The sequence below is a fragment of the Gobius niger genome (assembly GCF_951799975.1).
Source record: "Gobius niger genome assembly, chromosome: 8".
Lineage (NCBI taxonomy): Eukaryota > Metazoa > Chordata > Actinopteri > Gobiiformes > Gobiidae > Gobius > Gobius niger.
Genome location: NC_136859.1, coordinates 25995093 through 26014261, shown reverse-complemented (window position 1 = coordinate 26014261; position 19169 = coordinate 25995093). Strand labels below are relative to the sequence as shown.

Sequence of the window (19169 nt, the reverse complement as noted above, 5' to 3'; positions counted from 1 at the left end):
TGCCTGTTCAGGTGTGACGCAAAGAGGCTACTACCAGCTCACTTAGTGTTGTGTGTTGTATCAATGTGAGAGTCTGGGCTTTTGTGGTGAATTAAAAGCTGAGGGATGTTGTGGGGTGTTTTTTTTTTCTTCACATCAGTCAACCATCACAGTCACAAGCGGAAACATAAGGTTAATGCAACTTTTATCATTTCATTAATGATATACTGTTTTATCGTTCTGTATGAAGTCTGAGAGGGAGGACTTGGTGTAGACTGATTCTGTATCAGGAGGAGAAGTCAGTGGAAAAGTGCTGAAGTAGAAGATTTTTCCAATGTGATCAATTGCTTTTATTTCCAGTTCATGAGGATAGTTTTCTTGGCGATGGTCAAGGCTGTAAGAAGGACTTCATCATTTCTCATAGAATATGAATGAAAACACAAAAACTTTTTTTCACTCATGGTACATGTTGTGTAGCCATTTATTGTAGAAAAAAATGTGTGAACTCATTTAAAATCACCAACAAAATAAAATACCAAAATGACCCTGTTGAAAAGTTTACACACCCTAGTTCCTAATACTGTGTATTGCCCCTTTAGCATCAATGACATGGTAGTTGTGGAGAAGGTTCTGTATATAATCTACTGGTAAAGTGGACCCTTCTTCTTGGCAAAAGGCCTCCAGTTCCCGTAAGTTCCCGGGCTGTCTCATGTTTGAGCTCTCCCCACAGTGGTTCAATGATATTGAGGTCAGGAGACTGAGATGGCCACTCCAGAACCTTCACTTTATTCTGCTTGAACCAGTGGCAGGTCGACTTGGCCTTGTGTTTTGGATCAATGTTTTGTTGAAACATCCAAGTGCGACCCATGCGCAGCTTCATGGCTGATGAGTGACACTTTTCCTCTGATATTCTTCGATAACATGCTGCATTCATCCTGAAATCAGTCTTGACCAGGTTGCCAGTGCATTGGTAACTCACACATCCCCATAACATCAGCAAACCACCTCCAGATTTCGCAGTATGAATGTTGAACTCTTCATCTAGACCTTGTTGACTATGATTGTTGTGATGGGTGTGGCCAAAAGGTCACATTTGTTTCAATGATTTTATTCTACAAATGTTGAGACAAGCCTCAACATTTCTGGAACAAAATCATTTGGAGCAATGTGACCAAGAGAGAGGAGGAGTCAACAAGGCCTATGATGGAAAATGCACCGTTGTGAAATGTGGAGGTGGTTCGCTGATGTTTTGGGGATGTGTGAGTTACCAAGGATAGTCTGTGGCCGGTGTAGTGAGTTCTGTGAAGGATTTTGTACTATTATTATTATTTATAATACTTCTAATAATGTTATTATCAATTATTTTCTTTATCCCCCTGTATTTCAAAAGCCCCACTAAAAGAGCACCACACATCCTATATTTTATTTTAACATGTTTCTCAATTTGCTGATTTTTTCTTTTCTTTTCAAAGAACTATATGTAAATGTCTCCATAATGTATTTTGAGACAATGCAAAACGTGCCCTATTCAGCCATGCTTGGCTGAATTGCCCTGTCTGTGAGTGTGTAACACATGACTTTTCAGTTACTTTCATATCTTGTAGTTCAAGTCCCCACCCTCTGGTGTCAGCGCCCTCCTCTGCCTCTCAGCCCGGCTCACTGCTCCTTCTGCACAAAGAACAAAACCTGCTTGTCTGGCTCTTCAACAGGAAACCAATCAAAGGCTGAGGTGACAGTACAGGCAGAGACATCAAGAAGCTGCACAAGAAAAGGTTTTCCGCTGTTGACCTGAAAGTGTAGATGGCTTAGACATGCACATGGTAAGAAGAGCATTTGGTAGTTCTTTTGTTTTACCTTTTTAGAGATGACTGATTTGGTAAGGATTTCACCCACAATGTTGTAAGTGTATAATTTTCGTTTTTGCTGCAAGGTCCTGGAGAAGAAAGTCGAATCAAGCAGATGGATGATTTGACAATTTCTGTTTTGCTACAATGGGAACATAGGTATTTTAAATCTGCAAAAAGACACTTGGACTGAACAGTTTTGTTTTAAATGATACTATTTGCTTGATATTTCACACATCCTGTGACTGATAATTATAGCTCACGTTTTTGTCCAACAATGGCCGCCGCAAGTTCAGAACCCTCCAAAACCTCAAACTCTAATATGCTCACCAACACCGAGAGGCGCTTTCTGGATAAGGCTTTGAAAAAGTTGGAGAGACTTTATGAGATGTGCACGGACCCACGTTTGGGCTTAAAGATCAGCCCTCCCTACATGCCGGACCTGGTGAGCGAGACCACCACTTTGCTTCTACAGGTGTGGGAGCCATACCGGGACCTTACGGCCACAAGTGGCCCAGGACCCAAGGGAGACGAGGCACGGTACCTACGAATACACCTCAGGAACCTACTGGATAAGACTGACAAGGCGCTGCTGCTGTTCAAAGAGGGGAAGGAGAGGATTTTTGAGGAGACTTCAAGCTACAGGTTAGTCTACACACATTGTCACTAAATAATAGAATTGTGTTTTCACAAGTCACTCTTTGAAGCTACTGTAATCTGTCCCAGCCTCAAGATAGCTGTTTGAGATACACTTGCACTTGTTTGAACGGGAGTTTATCGGAGCAGTGCAGCAATCAAAATATCTACAGCAAACTGCATCTGAATCCCCGTCAGCTCTCTTCCTGACAAATAAAGATATGAGAGTCAGAGTGGGAGTAACTGCTGTGGCATTTCTTATAAGATATTAATGGCAGGAGACAGCTTGGATGTAAACAAAACTGGGCTCCTGTGAGCAAGTTGCAAATTGGATGGAAGGCTTTTATCATTTCCACTCCACAATGTTTGTGCAGGTGCTGGTTTGTGTTTGGAGGATGTCATGCAAAATTACAATACAAATTATTCCATTTTAGACCAAAGGACAAATGATAAATGTTTGGTGCGTTTCCAGATCAATCTCTACTACATCTCTATGTCATTTGTGAGTTACAGCTAACTAACAGTCAACTAACATTTCCACTGCTCTGTTGCTTACTTTGGAGAACAGGAGGGCATACGCAGTGCACACTTTTGCATTTTGAGTTCTAATCTAGCTTTTCAGTTTCCCAAATGTCTCCTCCCAATTCTGCAGCAATTTTCCAAATGATGCTCTTTCCTTTCAATGAAACCCAGCTCCTGACTGCGCCGAACCATTTTGTCCTTGGGCAAGACACTTGACCTCCCCTGCCTCTATGTCTGTGTTTAATGGTAGCGCAAAATATAATCATTATATTTGCAGATGTAAATTTATATAAATGATAAATTACGGCGTGGTTTATATGCGTAGGTTTCATAAATGTTTATTAACATACACTTAAAGCCACACTGCAGAACATTTCACCCTGTACATAAAAAAACAAAATACATTTTACTACAGATATTTTTATCAAATTATTATTACATTTATTTATTTCAAAAAGTCAACAATCAAGACCAGTGTCTTTGTTGTGAGCGGTTCATCTCACCTCAGACCTGACTTGTAACTTTACTGGGGACATCCCCAGCTCGTCTCCATGGAGATGTTTACTAAATTAGGATTTTAGCAGGTTTGGTCTTCATCCAAATCCATTCTTTGCTTACCCACCACAAAATATATAATTTTCTGTGTCTAGTTGGTCATTAGGTGCAAGTTGTGTATTGCTGGCAAATATTACGCGATGTGCCTTTAACATTATAACATCAGTTACCTCCTCTACATGAATAACATCAAGCTGTACGCCAAGAGTGAGAGAGACATCGACCCACTGATCCATCCATTCCACCAGGATCGACAGTACCGACACTGAGATGTCATTCGGACTGAGGGGTCTCACTCCCACGGCAAAATACCTCCCATATATACACTGTATAAAAAAAGTAAAAAATATTTATTTTTTTATACAGTATATACAGTACAGGCCAAATGTTTGGAAACACTATTTCTTTATTTATTAGTTTTTCCTTTCATTTCAAAACTGTTCCTATGGCAGATTCTCACCGAAGCCGTTCATTTATGAGTGAACACATGTGGAATTGTGTTTTAAACAGAACAAATGTTGACATAAATTCTTTCAAATTGCCGCCTGTCACTTTCATTACTGCTTTACACTTTTAACATTTGCTCGGTCAATGTTGTGACCGAAATGGTTTGGACTTCTCAAACATGTTGAAAACTATCCCAGAAGACGACCTTATGAAGCTCAGGGAGAAAATGCCAAGAATTAAGGGCGGCAATTTAGAATAGTTATAAAACATATTTGGAGTTGGAGTTATTTCACCTGTTTTTATTTCCTTCATAATCCCATGTGTTCATTCTTAGTTTAACGCCTTCAATGAGAATCATAGTGTGTTAATAATGTTGAAAATACAGAAAAACCAAGACATAAAAAGTGTGTCCAAACTTTTGGCCTGTACTGTGTATATATACTATATATATATACCCACCGCGGGTAGTCTCTCTTTTTTTTCCAAGCTCGGGTCCTCTACCAGAGGCCGTGTTCTGGACAGTATCTACAGGTGAAGCTCGGAAAATTAACATATCGTTCAAAAGATGATTTATTTCTGTAATTCAACTGAAAATGTGAAAACTAATACATGATATAGACTCATGACATGCAAAGTGACATATGTCGAGCCTTTCTTTGTTTTGAGAGCTTTGAGATTTTTAATTTCTTTACAACCATACTAAATCTATCTAAATCTAAATTATAACAAATAAAGGCTTGACATATGTCACCTTGCATATATTGAGTCTATATCATATATTAGTTTAACATGTTGAGTTGAATTACAGAAGTAAATGAACTTTTGAATGATATTCTAGTGTTCAGAGTTTCAGCTACAGCGGGAAAGAGACGTTTACATACACTTCAGAAAATACACATTTGCATTTTATTCTCACTATCTGACTTGAAACCAAAATTTACTTTTACTTTTTTTTTTAGAATAGAATAGAAATTATTTATATTTTCTAAATGCCAGAATAATGAGACATTGAATTTTCTACACAGTTTTATATTACTTTAAAAAAAAAAAAAAAAACTTCTCACAATAGTTGGCAGGAGTTTTGGTCCATTCCTCCAAACAGAACTAGTGTAACTGAGACACATTTGTAGGCCACCTTGCGTGCACCCATACAACTGGATTGAGATCAGGACTTTGTGATGATAACTTCAAAACATTGACTTTTTTATTCCTTAAGCCACTTTGTAAGGAATAAGTTTGTTGGGAGTTGATTTGGGAATTGTCCATTTGGAAGATCTGTAGCCAAGCTTTAACTTCCTTGCTGATGTCTTGAGATGTTGCTCCTGTATTTCCACATAATGTTCTTTCTTCATGATGTCATCTATTTTGTGAAGCGCACCAGTACCTCCCGCAGCAAAACAGCCCCCAGCATGATGCTGCCCCCCCCCCCCGTATTACACAGTTGGGATGGTGTTCTCAGGCTTGCAAGATTCCCCCTTTTTCCTCCGTCATGATGGTCTTTATGGCCACACAGTTCCATTTTTTCCCTGTCAGACCACAGGCAATGTCTCTAAAAATTAAAGACTTTATCCTTTTTTAATTGCAAACTCCAATATGGCTTTTGAATGTTTTGTTTTGTTTTGGACTAAGGGCTTCTTCCTGGCAGAGTACCCTCTCAGCCCATGTCGGTACAGTACTTGCTTCACCAGTTTCAGCGTCTTCACCAGGTCTTCTGCATTTGTTCTTGGGTTGATATTCACATTTCAGACACAGCACGTTCCTCTCTGGGACACAGAACCCGACTTCTTTCTGACTGGTCATTTCCATCATTGTTTGAACCAGTGAAAGAGGCATCTTCAGGTATCTTGAAATTGCACCCAAGGGTGAACCAGACTTGTGCTTCCAAGGACATGTCATCGTCATCTGGGCTTTCCCAAATTGTTTAAAGGTAATATTAGTGTATGTTATCTTCAGATTTTCTAAAAGGTAGTGAAAACATTTCTAAAATACATATACCTATCTCATTCAAAGTAGATTTTTTTTTTTCCTAGTTGACCTAAAAAAAATAAAAGTTAATTCTGGTTTTGTGTCAAACGGTGAGAAATTGTTTTGTCTTTTTATAAAGTGTATGTAAACATCTGGTTCCCACTGTATACATATATCACCAACTGAGTATAGCAAATGTTGTAGTTGAAATTCAGGTCACCAAAATACTGGCTGTATTTGGATTTTTTTGTGTGTGCATGTGCCACAGAGTTTGGTGTATAGTTTGAAAAAGCAGTGATTTGAAGCGACGTTTCAGTTTAGATTTGGGCTCAGTTGTCATGGCCTGTTCAGAATAGTAATTCGAAAGTTTGTCCCATACTATTTATTTTCATGCTAATGTGGAAAACTCAGCAAAAGCAACAACAAATGAATCCGTGTCTTGGTTTGGAGTGAAAGTAAACTATGTTTTGCCTTCCTAATACTACTGCTACTACTTATACAGGCAATACTCCATTTCTATTGTTCTATTGCTACATCCGCAAGAACCCCTTATATTACCGCCGTTACTAGTCATGTGCTCCTCTACCTTCAAATGTTTTCACTCTGGAATTCAGAACCTCAATGGCTTTGTATCTGTTACAGTAACACTAAATATATTGACCACATTCAGATGTTCCTGTGCATGTGGCCATTGCACACAAATCTGCCTTACTTCTGCATTTTATTGCTGTCTGGTCTTTTTTTGCTTCATGTTGGTCAAGATATTTACCCGTGTCGTTTGCAAGTGTTATCACATGAGACGTTTTAGTCTGGTAATCACACAGCTCCATTGGGACTTACTGCATATTCATATTATTACAGTAATTACAGATTAAAAACAGCCCTTTTCATGTGTGGTTCTGCTTGGTCAGTCAAATGAATTACTGCTTCTGTAATATGTCCTAGATAATATTAACATTTAATTGGTGACTGGTTGAGACAGGAAATGCATCTGGCTTAAAATTGGTGCAATTTTCTTCTGTGTGGTTTTTTTGTGGTGACCCCTGATTATAATGCCATTTCTACTCTTCCTCCTACTCTACACACTTCCACTTTTTATTCTCACATTGTCCTTTCTGTTTGTAGTCTTTCTTCCACTAAGGGTTGGGCAGTTACAGTTACAATTAGAATTTTGATATAATCTGTTGTGTGGGGCTAGAGTAAGAAAGCTACTCAGTCATAATTAATTCATATCATGAAATGGCATTTGAAAAGGCTGCCCGCCCAGCCGTATACTTCCACTTAAAGGGGGCCTATTATGCAAAATCGACTTTTTCAAGCTTTACATCATGTTATTAAGTCATTCCCTCATTAAAACCATGCCTGAAGTGTTGCCTTGGCACATTCACGTATTTTCGAGTAATCTGTAGAAACTCTGATGGCGGCCATTTTAGGGATAAAACGCCTGATTCCTTCAGGAAACGCCCTCGACCTCCAGGATACGCCTCCGACCTTTCGTCACCAGCCGAGTAACCAACCACTGCTCCTCAGCAGAACCCCCTCCCCGCAGTGTCTAGCCCTAAGATGTAAACAGAGTCATCATGGAGGATTAGCTTCATGTGTTGTGAACCGGAGCCACAGTAGACTTTTACAAAGACACACATCAGTGTTTCTGTTACCTAAACACCCAGGATTCAAACCGGTGACAGGAACACTTATTTCAGTGTCTGGTTCTGCGCTGGGCCTTGATGATGCACAGAGCCTCCGGAGAAAGCTAATGCTAAGCTAAACCTCGAGTCATCACGTGAAAACGAGAAATATGCACAAATAAAGTCAATAAAACCACCACACACATAAAGAACCGTTTAACAATGATCACACACGGAGCCAGGCTTGTTGATTTGGAAGTTTATTGCTCACATTTCATCTACAATGGGTCATAGCCGAGTGGTTTTCTCCCGGAGCTAACAAGCTAGCCGCGACAAGCTAACGGGAAAATTCACTGAATACAAGCAGATTATGCGTTGAAAACGTCACTAAAACAGGCAACAGCTTGAAGCAGCCTTTATGATGATCACACACTGAGCCGGGCTTGTTGATTTCGTAGTTTATTGCTCACATTTCATCTACAGTGAGTCGTAGCCGAGTGGTTTTCTCCCGGAGCTAACAAGCTAGCCGCGATAAGCTAACGGGAAAATTCACTGAATACAAGCAGCATATTATGCATTGAAAACGTCACTAAAACAGGCAACTGCTTGAAGCAGCCTTTATGATGATCACACACGGAGCCTGGCTTGTTGATTGTGTAGTTTATTGCTCACATTTCATCTACAGTGAGTCGTAGCCGAGTGGTTTCTCCCGGAGCTAAGGCACTATTAGCCACGGCAAGCTAACAACCTTCACCTTCACAACATTCATTGAAAACAGGCAGCATATTATGCACAAATAACGTCAATAAAGCCGGCAACTACTCGAAGCAGCCTTTACGATGAGCACACAATGAGCCTGGCTTTACACATTTGTGGTTTATTACAGACTTTTCATCAACAATGAGCTGTAGTCGATTATAACAAGCTAACGGGGTAACCTCGAAAAACCATTGTCCACTTGCACAGATAATGTCCGTCTTTGAATCGTATGGGCTCCTGCAGATCCTGGTGTCGTCCATGGGGGTATAGTTAGAGATCCATAGGGCATGGCAGTAGCAAAGAGAGAGCCTCCAAACAGCAGTTATTTTTCAGGCAAGAGCCCCTTCCAAGCGTCCGGTGTGGAAGGTTCGTTTCCAAATAATATCCTGTGTGGCCATTGTTCACAAAGTGATAAACAGTAGGTCATTTCCAACAATAAAAATTAAAATGCACCGATCGTAGTTTCAATAATGTCGAGACAACGAGCGCAGTGTTGACAGCGTGTAGAGGGGGCGTGTCGGAAAGGGTCAGAGGTTCTTAAAGAGACAGAGGCCTATTTCAAGTCATTTGCTACCTCCATTTTGAAAGAGCAATTTTATACAAGGCAGTTATTCTAATTTACTGCATTGACAGACCAACAGAAGGTTTCGTCATCATTGTAGTGTGCTATAGACTGGTGCTATGTGGCTGAAAAAAGCATAATACCCCCTCTTTAAATATCGACTATTAGTGTAGCGTCCATCATTGAAATATCCAGATGCTCAATTTAATATGAATTATCTGTTTGCTATTAGTTTAGCACATCTGAGTGTCGGATGGAAAAGTGTGTGGGTGAAGTGTCATGTCATAGAAAAGTATCAGTTGGGGACCACCAACCTGCAGGTTTTGGGCTTACTGGCCTACTACTATAGCTGTGTTCACATTAGAGCAAATGTAAACCAATTAGAAAAGGAAAGAAACAGATTGGGCAAACAATAACAATATGACAACACGTCGAACTGTGAGGTAACACTATCCACTGGAACGTTCTGTGGTGCATAGACGAGCTGCAGCACACAGCATCCTGTTTGTGAGATGGACCTCTGAATGTGGTTGTGTGTATGTACAGTATGAGTGTGTGTGGAATAATAGAAAATACCTGATCCGAGGTCGAAACAATAGACTACCGCAGGCAACATCTGTTAACTTAATAAAGTATATTTTGTTTTACACTCTCCAGTTGACCGGAAACAGTCTTCACGAGTTTTTAATAGTTTCTAAGTCACTGATCTCAAACAGGGCATTCTGTCTGAGCTGGTACTTTTACAGACATTTACTTTATTTATATGCAAATAGGTTTTACAATTGCACTTTTCCTGTATATTGCTCTGCTTATTTTATAGTGAGTCAGTTTTTAGATATTGCGACTACAATGCAACAAAATGTCATTCTGCTATCTACCTAAGAAACAAAAGTGTCATAAATATCCTCACACTTATACTATATATAATCTTGCACTCAGTGATTCACACATTTGCTCACTTTTCACACCACACGCCGCATATATACCACATAACCGTTAAAAGTGCACTCATAAAAAGCTGGTCTACTGAGATATAAAATTAAACCCAGCCAACACTGGCAAAACAAATGGAATGTATGCATTTGGTAAACAAATAAATACTTGCATCTACTATTATTTTTTAGCACCTGAATCATTCATTGACATTATTACATTTTAGGACAGGTCAGATTCCTATGGTATTATTTTTGTCTTTTTACTTGGTTTCTGTGAATATCTCATTATCTCTGTAGTTACTAGTTATATATTATCAGACAAAAACTGGCCTCAAGTTTAATGTCTTCTCTGTCAGCAAAAATTAACCAAGGCAATTTCATTTTTTCTCAATAGTCATATCCATAATTGAATTTTAATGGCTTGTCCGGCCCTTGTAACACAATCCATTATCTCAAAAGGCCTTTTGAATTTTGTGATGTCACCTGAAACCCAGCAAATGCAAACCATCTATGAGCGCTAATGAACATAGCTGTGTGCTTTCTGTCTGCAATCACAGGAGAAACCTGACGAAGCTCACCCTGCTCTTCAGTCACATGCTGTGGGAGCTCAAGGCCCTGTGTCCCGGAGGAGGTTTCCACGGCGACGCCTTCAGAGTCACCAAAACTGAGGCCGAGGACTTCTGGAAGCGTTCGTTTGGTTCCAAGTCAGTGTGGGCAATTGAACCATTGACCGTTGCCGTGTTGTTTCCTTGTTGTCACGTTGAATGCATTTTCTCCACAGGTGCATAGTGCAGTGGAACAGTTTTAAAAATAGGCTGCAGAGTGTGCACCCGTTTGAAGAGGGGATGGAGGCCATGGCGCTGAAATCTACAATCGACCTGACTTGTAACGACCACATATCTGTGTTTGAATTCGACATCTTCACAAGGTTATTTCAGGTATGTTACATTTGCAATAAAATACCTCAGAGAGTTAATGTTCTCTGTTGTGCAGTAGCTGCTCTTTTGTGAAACTGCACTGTTCATGTACAGAGGTGATTAGAGAGGCCAAAACTCAAATATTACTAAGATTACTTTCACTCTTTTCACTCAAGTAGAAGTAAAAACTAGTTGAAATAATTAGTCCAGAGCTTTTAGATCTTATTTATATTTTAGTATTTAAATAATAGAACAGACAAAACATAATACCACAAAACATACCACAAAATTCTATGGTTTCCAATCATAACTGGAATCATCATAATTCTCAAATTGTGCTTTTTAGAACATTTTTAAAAGTTTAGTGTTAGAGACTTTTCTGGCCCTGAACAGCCTATCAAGGACACCTCTTGTGCTGCCCATTTTTGGCCTTCCTTATTAATAACATCTATGCCTGGCGTCATCTTCAGATATTTGCCCCTGAAAACCGCTTATCTGCGTCCCTTGGCATAACAAAGCCTTACAGAATCCTTATGCAACGCACTATTCAATGTGCAACGGCCAATTTGTCTCTTACAAGCCTGACTAGCATTCTTGGCTTTCTTTGGTGCCACATCTAGGACTACATTCACTATAGGGTGAATGTTGTGTGCGTGTGAGCGAGTGGTTGGTGGTGGTCGGATTGGCCGATGGCAAAAACTGGTAGCCTCGCTTCCATCAGTCTACCCCAAGGCAGGTGTGGCTACAACAGTAGCTTACCACCACTAAGTATGGAGTAAATGAATTATGATGACAGTGTAGCGCACATGTGTCAAGGCCCGTGGGTCACATGCGGCCTGCAAGATTATTTAATGTGGCCCTTTGAGGAGCAAAAAAGAAAGCAAGTCTCTAGCCCAGTCTTGTGCGGAGTTATGGATTTTTAACGAAATAACCAGTTTACTCATTACAGAGGGGGCAGCTTCAATTTAAAAAAGGAAAGAATTCCACATATGTCCAGCAGAAGATGCTGAGATCAGGATATAAATAGCATTTTATAGCCATGTGGTAAATGGTCAGTCTGCCCCGGGCGGCTGTGGCTACAATAGTAACTTACTGCCATCGAGTGTGGAGTGAATGAATAAGGACTTTATGTAGCACTTTGAGAAACATGTGACACAGGCTGATGAAGTGCAATATATGAGGCCTGCGACCCGCTGTGAGCGCCAAACGAGTTCGACACCCCTAGTGTAGCGCTTTGAGAAACTTGGTAATACAGGCTTGTAGACCTGCCTCTCTTTGCAACTTCTTTCGAGAACATCAAATGAAGAGTTTGTTGGCTAAAGCAGATTTCTTTTTTAGTTATTTATTTGCTTTATTTATTTGTTTATTTGGTTGGGACAGTGCATGTTAATGAACGCACATGGGACTCATGCATGTAAACATGCCACGCCGGATTGTAGTCTGGGGCTAATTTGCATCTGTTGTCCCACACTCGCACTCATACTGTCATTCATCCTGGCCTATTGTACATGTTTTTAGTGGTAGGGGAACCTGGAGTACCAGAGGAGACCTACACAGACACAGGGAGAACATGCAAACTCCACACAGAAAGGCCCCGTCCAGGTGGGAATCGAACCCCTGGACCACTGCACTACCGCTCCACCCGATTCCTCCATGTTGATTTTGTTTGATATTATTTTGGATATTCATTACTGGACTCTCCAGATGACACTTGTGAAACTAAAGTTGTGTACATTTCATTAGGAACTAGTGACTTTATAGAATTTATAGAAACTTTCAAGCACACGTTTCAATGGCACTTTTCTGTTTTTGCGAATGAACTCTTCAAATATAGTTATTAGCTTGTTAATGAAATTACCAAAATTACCAAAACAAATAACTACAGTAATCCATTATGTGAAAAGCCCTGAGACGACTCCTGAGATCAAATGAACTGGGTGGTGATGACCTGCTCTGCCTTTCATAGATACAGGAGTGTGTGTTAGGATGTATAGGTGTAATACATCCTGAAGCCACCGAAATAGCAAATGCTCAAAACGTGCAGTGTTGCTCCTAGGTTGAATAAACAGCATAAAGCTGACTTCACGTTGACCTTTTGTCCTCTCTCAGCCCTGGAAGTCCTTGATCCGTAACTGGAACTATTTAGCGGTGACCCATCCCGGCTACATGGCCTTCCTCACCTATGACCAGGTGGTGAGGCGCCTGGAGCACTACCTGCACCGACCGGGGAGGTGAGCACGACCTCAGTTCATAAATCAAAATGACAAGTGTTTTTCCAGCTCCTGTGTCTCTGGAGGTCTCTCAAGTGCCAGAGTCAGATGAGGCAGACGAGATGCACAGCAACAAGCATGTGTAGTGCTTAACATTCATTATAAATAGTTTAGCATCAGCGAACAGTCTTTCTAGTGTTTATTTTAGAACTCTTTTCATGTCGCCCATCCTTTATACATGTGTTTACTTTGTCCAAAAATTACATTACTAGTTTAATATGTTTTTAGATTATTAAGAGTGTATTTCTGTTTCAGTTACATTTTCAGACTGAGCTGCACTAAAATGGGGGAGTGGGCTATCGGTCATGTGACCACTGAGGGTGACATCATCCAGACCATCCCCCAGAACACTCCCCTGTACCTGGCTCTGATCCAGGGCTACCAGGAAGGCTGGTCAGTGCTGCTAGTATCTATCTATCTATCTATCTATCTATCTATCTATCTATCTATCTATCTATCTATCTATCTATCTATCTATCTATCTATCTATCTATCTATCTATCTATCTATCTATCTATCTATCTTAATTACTATAACTTATGACATTTAGAGAAGTACTGGGGCATAACACCAGGCCCTTTGGCTTTAAAAACGTTAACAGAAGCTGTGCATGTGTCATATGACTATTTTTTTTCTGTTGGTCATTAAAAACATAATCGACAAACCACTACAGTTTGTTGTTGACAATTACTGTATGTGTTTGTTTCCCTTTATTTTACCATTCCCAACATGCACATGTTAAAAATGTGCCATATTTAAATCTTTTGCGATATTCAGACTTTCCATAAATTACTGTTATTGATTATATCTGCCACATTATTCCACCATTTTGGCTCTCACATGTTTGTTTGTTTTCTTACGACTGTACCACCTCTTTCTGTTTTCAGTTATTTGTACCCAGACGGCCGCGATGTCAACCCTGACCTCACGTGTCTATGTGAATCATCCCAAAAGGGCAAAGTCAAAGTCACAGAAGTATGTTTCTCAATTAACTCATGGTTGATGTAAATGTGATACACTATGACAGTTCTAAGAAAAGAATGAAAAAACCCAAATGAACTTGCACTTATCCAACACAAATGATCTTACTGTAAATGTAAATATAGCAGCATCTAAATGTTGTCGATAGTGTTGCTAATTCCATAGCTTTGCGGTGTTCATTTAAACTTAATGGCGAAACACTTCCTGTAAATTGAAATCGCAGAATGGAGAAGTGTAATTCTGAAGTGTTAGTTAAATTCTCAAATGCAGGTCACACCAGGCAGACTGAAAATACATGTGCAGTTTGTAATTTTCATGCTTTCTGAAAGTGATCAAAAGAAATACTATTCCCCCCCCCCCCCCCCCCCCCAGGAGCAGTACGAGTTATACTGTGAGATCGGCAGCACCTTCCAGCTCTGTAAGATTTGCGCCGAGCGGGACAAGGACACGCGGATCCTGCCCTGCGGTCATCTGCTCTGCCACACGTGCCTGTCGGGCTGGCAGGTAGGCCGCCTCCATCACGGCGTCACTAACTCCTCGTATCTCACAGACGACACCCGGGAAACACACGTCACAGCAGCAGCAGCAGCAGCCTCTGACATTTAAATGACAGCACATTATTACTGTAACGACTGTGTTCACTCGAGCGACAAACATTTTTATTCTAAAGGCCACAGCTGCCAGTGTTTGATTGCTGGGTAGGAGCATGGTTTTGATGAGGTTTAAGGCTGGGCTTCGGAGAGGCAGGGAATCAAACCTTGCAAACTTTGAATATGAACTAAAACAGCAGATACAAGGCAATCGTGATTATTTAGTGCTTATCACATGACACAAGTCACCCAAAGCGCTTCACAAGGGACATTTTCCATTCACTCCACTGGTGTTGAGCTACAGTACATGTGTAACCACAGCTGCCCTTTCGGTAGATCGGCGGCCTTTGATCACGGCTAACCAGTGGTGGAAAGTAACAAAGTAAAAAGTACAAGTATAAAAGCACAAATTACAAGCACTTTTACTTTACATAAGTACATTTTATGATGAATACTTTTTACTTTTACTTCACTACATTTTAGAGCCTGTTTCTGTATTTTCTAATCCACTACATTTTTTAATTGGGTTAAAAGTAAAAGTCTTTTATTTACAAAGTGACCCCTGTATGAACTGGTTTAGTCCCAGTTTAGACTTGGTTTAGTTCCTGTTTTTGACCAGATTTCGTGGTTACTCATGTTGTAGGCCTGGTTTGATACAAATGACTAAAATAATCCTTTGTCATTCTTCTATACCTTTACTGACGTAAAAAAAATATTGAGTACTTCTTCCACCACACATTCACACAACACTCTGCACACAGAAATTGGCATTCAGCAAGATATTTTCTTTTTTTTTTTACTGTCTTTATACAATGCTAAAAATGTGTGTACTGTTTTTGCCAGTAGAAATACTGTACAGTATAGATCAGAAATTCTGAACCAAAACTGGGATCTTGGAAGCTTCTGAGATAAAACAAATGAAAGTGACTAAATTATAATGAAGCGATGGCTTTTTAATCTATTTTAATTTCCCATTGAAACTGATGTTTATTAAATCTGTTACTTAAAACAAAACAACAGGAGGCCAACAGGAGCTTTCTCCTGGCATTGAAATGAATAAAAAAAAAGTTTTCTTTATAATACAGTAGTTTGTGTGCTGGGGTTAACAATGTGGCCACTGGTTAAATAGGAGCCACTGTTACGAAAAAGTAGCGGACCATACCGGCCTGTATAAATATAGATGTGGTTGTAGATGTTGTATTATAGTTTGCATTCTGTTTGGGGGCTACCCCTTAGTTTTTATTTCCTCTTTTATATGTCTTACAGTAACAGGAGCCATAATACCATATTATTGTGGTTCCTGTTACTATGCGTCTATATTCAGCATTGTGGGCTGCTAATACTGTATGTTGTGTGATAAAGCAGTTTTACATAATGGATCATTCAGGCCTTTACTATAGTCGTAGCTTTCTTTTGTATATTTTTTATGCAACATAACATTACACTGTCTGGTAGCTTTGAGCGTTTTCATATGCGCCATTTTAAATGTGAAATCTTACATGCAATGTATTCTGAATGAAGCTTAAATAACCTGAACATGTCACTCCTCTCTAGCAGAAGTCAGCTGGACACACGTGCCCGTACTGCCGCTGTGACATTAAAGGCACCGAGTCCATCACGGTGGAGCCATACAGAACGGACTGTCTCGCAGCTGAGGGAGAGGAGCGACAAGAAGAGACAGAGGAGGAAGACCACGAAGACATTGAGCTGGTGGTGAAAGAAATGACCGCATTAAAGGTACAGTATGTTTTTCAGAAACTGTGTATTATCTAAAACAGGCTTTAGAATAATCTAATTTTGGTTATATTGACTGTTCTGAATGAGTAAGTATCATGTGTATTAAGCTTGTATCAAATGAACGATTTTCACTTTTAGATGCCACCTCTCTTAGTGGGGAGGTGGCAAACAGCTGGGTAGAAACAGCTTTTACCACCCAGTCCAATGTCCCAGTGTTCAGCAGGCTGCAGCCTAAGACCATAGGCTACTGTGCGCATTTTTCATCAGCTAAGATTATATTAACTGATGATGTGATCAGCCTTTACCAGAAACAGACATCATTATTAACAATATAACAGTGTATATTTTATTCATACAAATAAACAGAAAATTAACTGGATCTGTGTTTCTTAAAACGACAGTGCTCAAGTTTGGACTACCAGACCGCCTCATCCCGCCCTGTGTCTGTGCCTCCTCTGCCCCCTAAAAGAAGCAGGTCTCCCCAGAGCCATACAAAACACTCCAGTTGCCACTCAGTAAGTCACATCCAAACTAAGAATTGTTATTCTCAAATTCATAAAGGTCTCATCTCATATTCCTTTATAACACTAAGACGTGCGGGAGCCACTGTGTCATTCTGGTAACAGTTGTTTTCTATGCACTAGGCACAGAGCGAAGGTGAAGCACCAGTGACACAGCGAAAGACTAAAAGGTCGGCAACAGTAAACATGAAAATTACAATGTAATGTGCCTTCACAGTCTGCCGTGGTGACTTTATTTATTTATGTGTATTTATTTTTGTGTATAAATGTTGTTGTCATATTTCGATTAGATCTCAGAATGGTGACTTCAGTGAGAAGAAAAAGAAGAAAAGTTCCACTGGCCTGAAACTGCACAAACAACGTACTTTCTCCAGCAGGTGAGATATTACCGAGGAGGACAGCCCATTTAATGAGCGATATAACTCATATGATTTAAAAGTCCATTAAACGTCTCTCACTTCTCTCTATGCATAACAGTGCAGAGTGTCTCACTGAAGCCTCGTCAACAAAGACTGAATGTAAGTTAAGGGCCGTTACTCATTGTAAACGGTACTAACTTTTATTGCACAGTGAAAATATATTGGTTATACCTTTGTACACAGCAAGGGCTCTAATGATTTGTGAGTTTTAAACCATGTTATGAAATAAGAATGATTTGATCCAAAAGAGGCACAGAAGATTCCCACACATTGTTCATAAACATTACATTAAGTTGATGGTGAGATTCAATTATGGTACTACCGGTAAGTGATGATGTAACAAATAGCCTCATAATTTAATTACCTTTATCTCATTGTCAAATAAATGAATGAATAAATTAACCTCTTACCACCCGCCTAAACCAAATGCATTCTGTCCTCTTTTGGCTGTGTAACACCTCATTTGAAAACCCACAAAACTGATCTTTTTCCTTGCATTGTTGCTGTGTTGTTTTTGTTTTGTTTTTTTAATTTTTGTCACATTTTTGTTGAGTTTTTGTTGAGTTTTTGTTGAATTTTTGTCACTTTTTGGTTGAGCTTTTTGTCACTTTTGTTGAATTTTTGTTGAGTTTTTTGTCACCTTTTGTTGCTTTTTGTCATATTTTTGTTGAATTTTTGTCACTCTTTGGTTGAGTTTTGGCACATTTTTGTCACATTTTTGTTGAATTTTTGTCACATTTTTGTTGCGTCTACATCCTTGTTTTCTTCTCATTTTTTGTGGCTGTTTTGGTGCTTTTTTCCCAAGAAGCTTTTTGATTAGGGTAAAGCCAAATTGGAGAAAATAGGATCTGTTCAGGTGGGAGTTAAGAGGTTAAAAATATTAACGCCCTGGTCCTCCAAATTTGGACTATGCTGTTTTAATCTTTCCATAAACAAGATTTCTCAACATGTGCTTGTGTTTTTCATTGTCTTAGGTACAGCGGCCTGGCTCGGACCATCCAGTCCTGCCAAACACCAGCGACGGGATAAGGACGGAGAGCTGAGAAGTGCCGCTCTCAAAAAGGACAAGAGCGCCCTCGGGGAGATGACGAGAACTATGTCCTCGTGACCCCAACTCAACTGTGTGGAACAAACAACTAACAACTCACAATAAGTCGCACTTATGGAAAAAAACACTGTCGAGGCAACTTTATGATCACAGAGGCGTGTGGGCGACGCAGACCACCAACTGTTAAGTAATCGCGGCGCTATCGGTGACGGCTATTCTAAATATAGAGTGCTTTTCTTAACAAATTTGCTCATGGAGCCTTCATTACCGCCGCGCCGCATCTTTATTGACAGACCAGAATGACAACGATAATGAGAGACTTGTTCAACTGAAATTGAGTCGGGCTCAGCTGAGATGTGTGAGATGTCTGAAATGCGTGAATGAACTGATGATTTAGTTCATCAAATAGCAATTAAACATCCACTACCTTTGTTTGTTCTGAAGAATCTTCCCTCAACAATCGCAATTGTCTGAGAACTGTTAAAACGAAACTTTGGTTAATCAGTGTTGAGAACTGGTTTCACCACAATCACAATCTCCTGCAAGAATAGCATGCAATGTACAGCAAAAGCACTTACGAATGAAGTAGCAGATTGTAATATGTTAGAATTAAATTATATTTAAAATATATATATTCTGAAAGTAACAAACTATTATCTTTTTATTTAATTGTTTTATTGCATTAAATTATGTTTATTTCCTTATTTACAGTATAGGTTTATTTTGATTTTAATGTGGTTCTTAAAATTGACAAGTATAGTGATACCGTTGGCCTGTGCCAGCAATAACATTCCTGAATTACCCCCCTCAAATCTCAAAGATAAATGCATATTTGCATATTTAATTATGCATTT

At 39.6% G+C, this 19169-nt stretch overlaps 1 protein-coding gene across 1 annotated transcript; it reads left to right on the top strand.

Annotated features, from left to right (window-relative positions):
• The first annotated feature begins 1673 nt into the window (after window positions 1-1673).
• cblc (Cbl proto-oncogene C, E3 ubiquitin protein ligase) lies at window positions 1674-19035 on the top strand. Its single transcript, XM_079561915.1, has 14 exons — window positions 1674-1799; window positions 1910-2468; window positions 10390-10536; window positions 10614-10770; window positions 12859-12980; window positions 13275-13412; window positions 13907-13994; window positions 14373-14504; window positions 16145-16327; window positions 16729-16842; window positions 16972-17018; window positions 17139-17225; window positions 17326-17366; window positions 18242-19035. Exons 2-14 carry the CDS (start codon window positions 2101-2103, stop codon window positions 18373-18375), a joined length of 1758 nt encoding a protein of 585 aa, XP_079418041.1. The 5' UTR covers window positions 1674-1799; window positions 1910-2100; the 3' UTR covers window positions 18376-19035.
• Window positions 19036-19169: the final 134 nt, after the last annotated feature.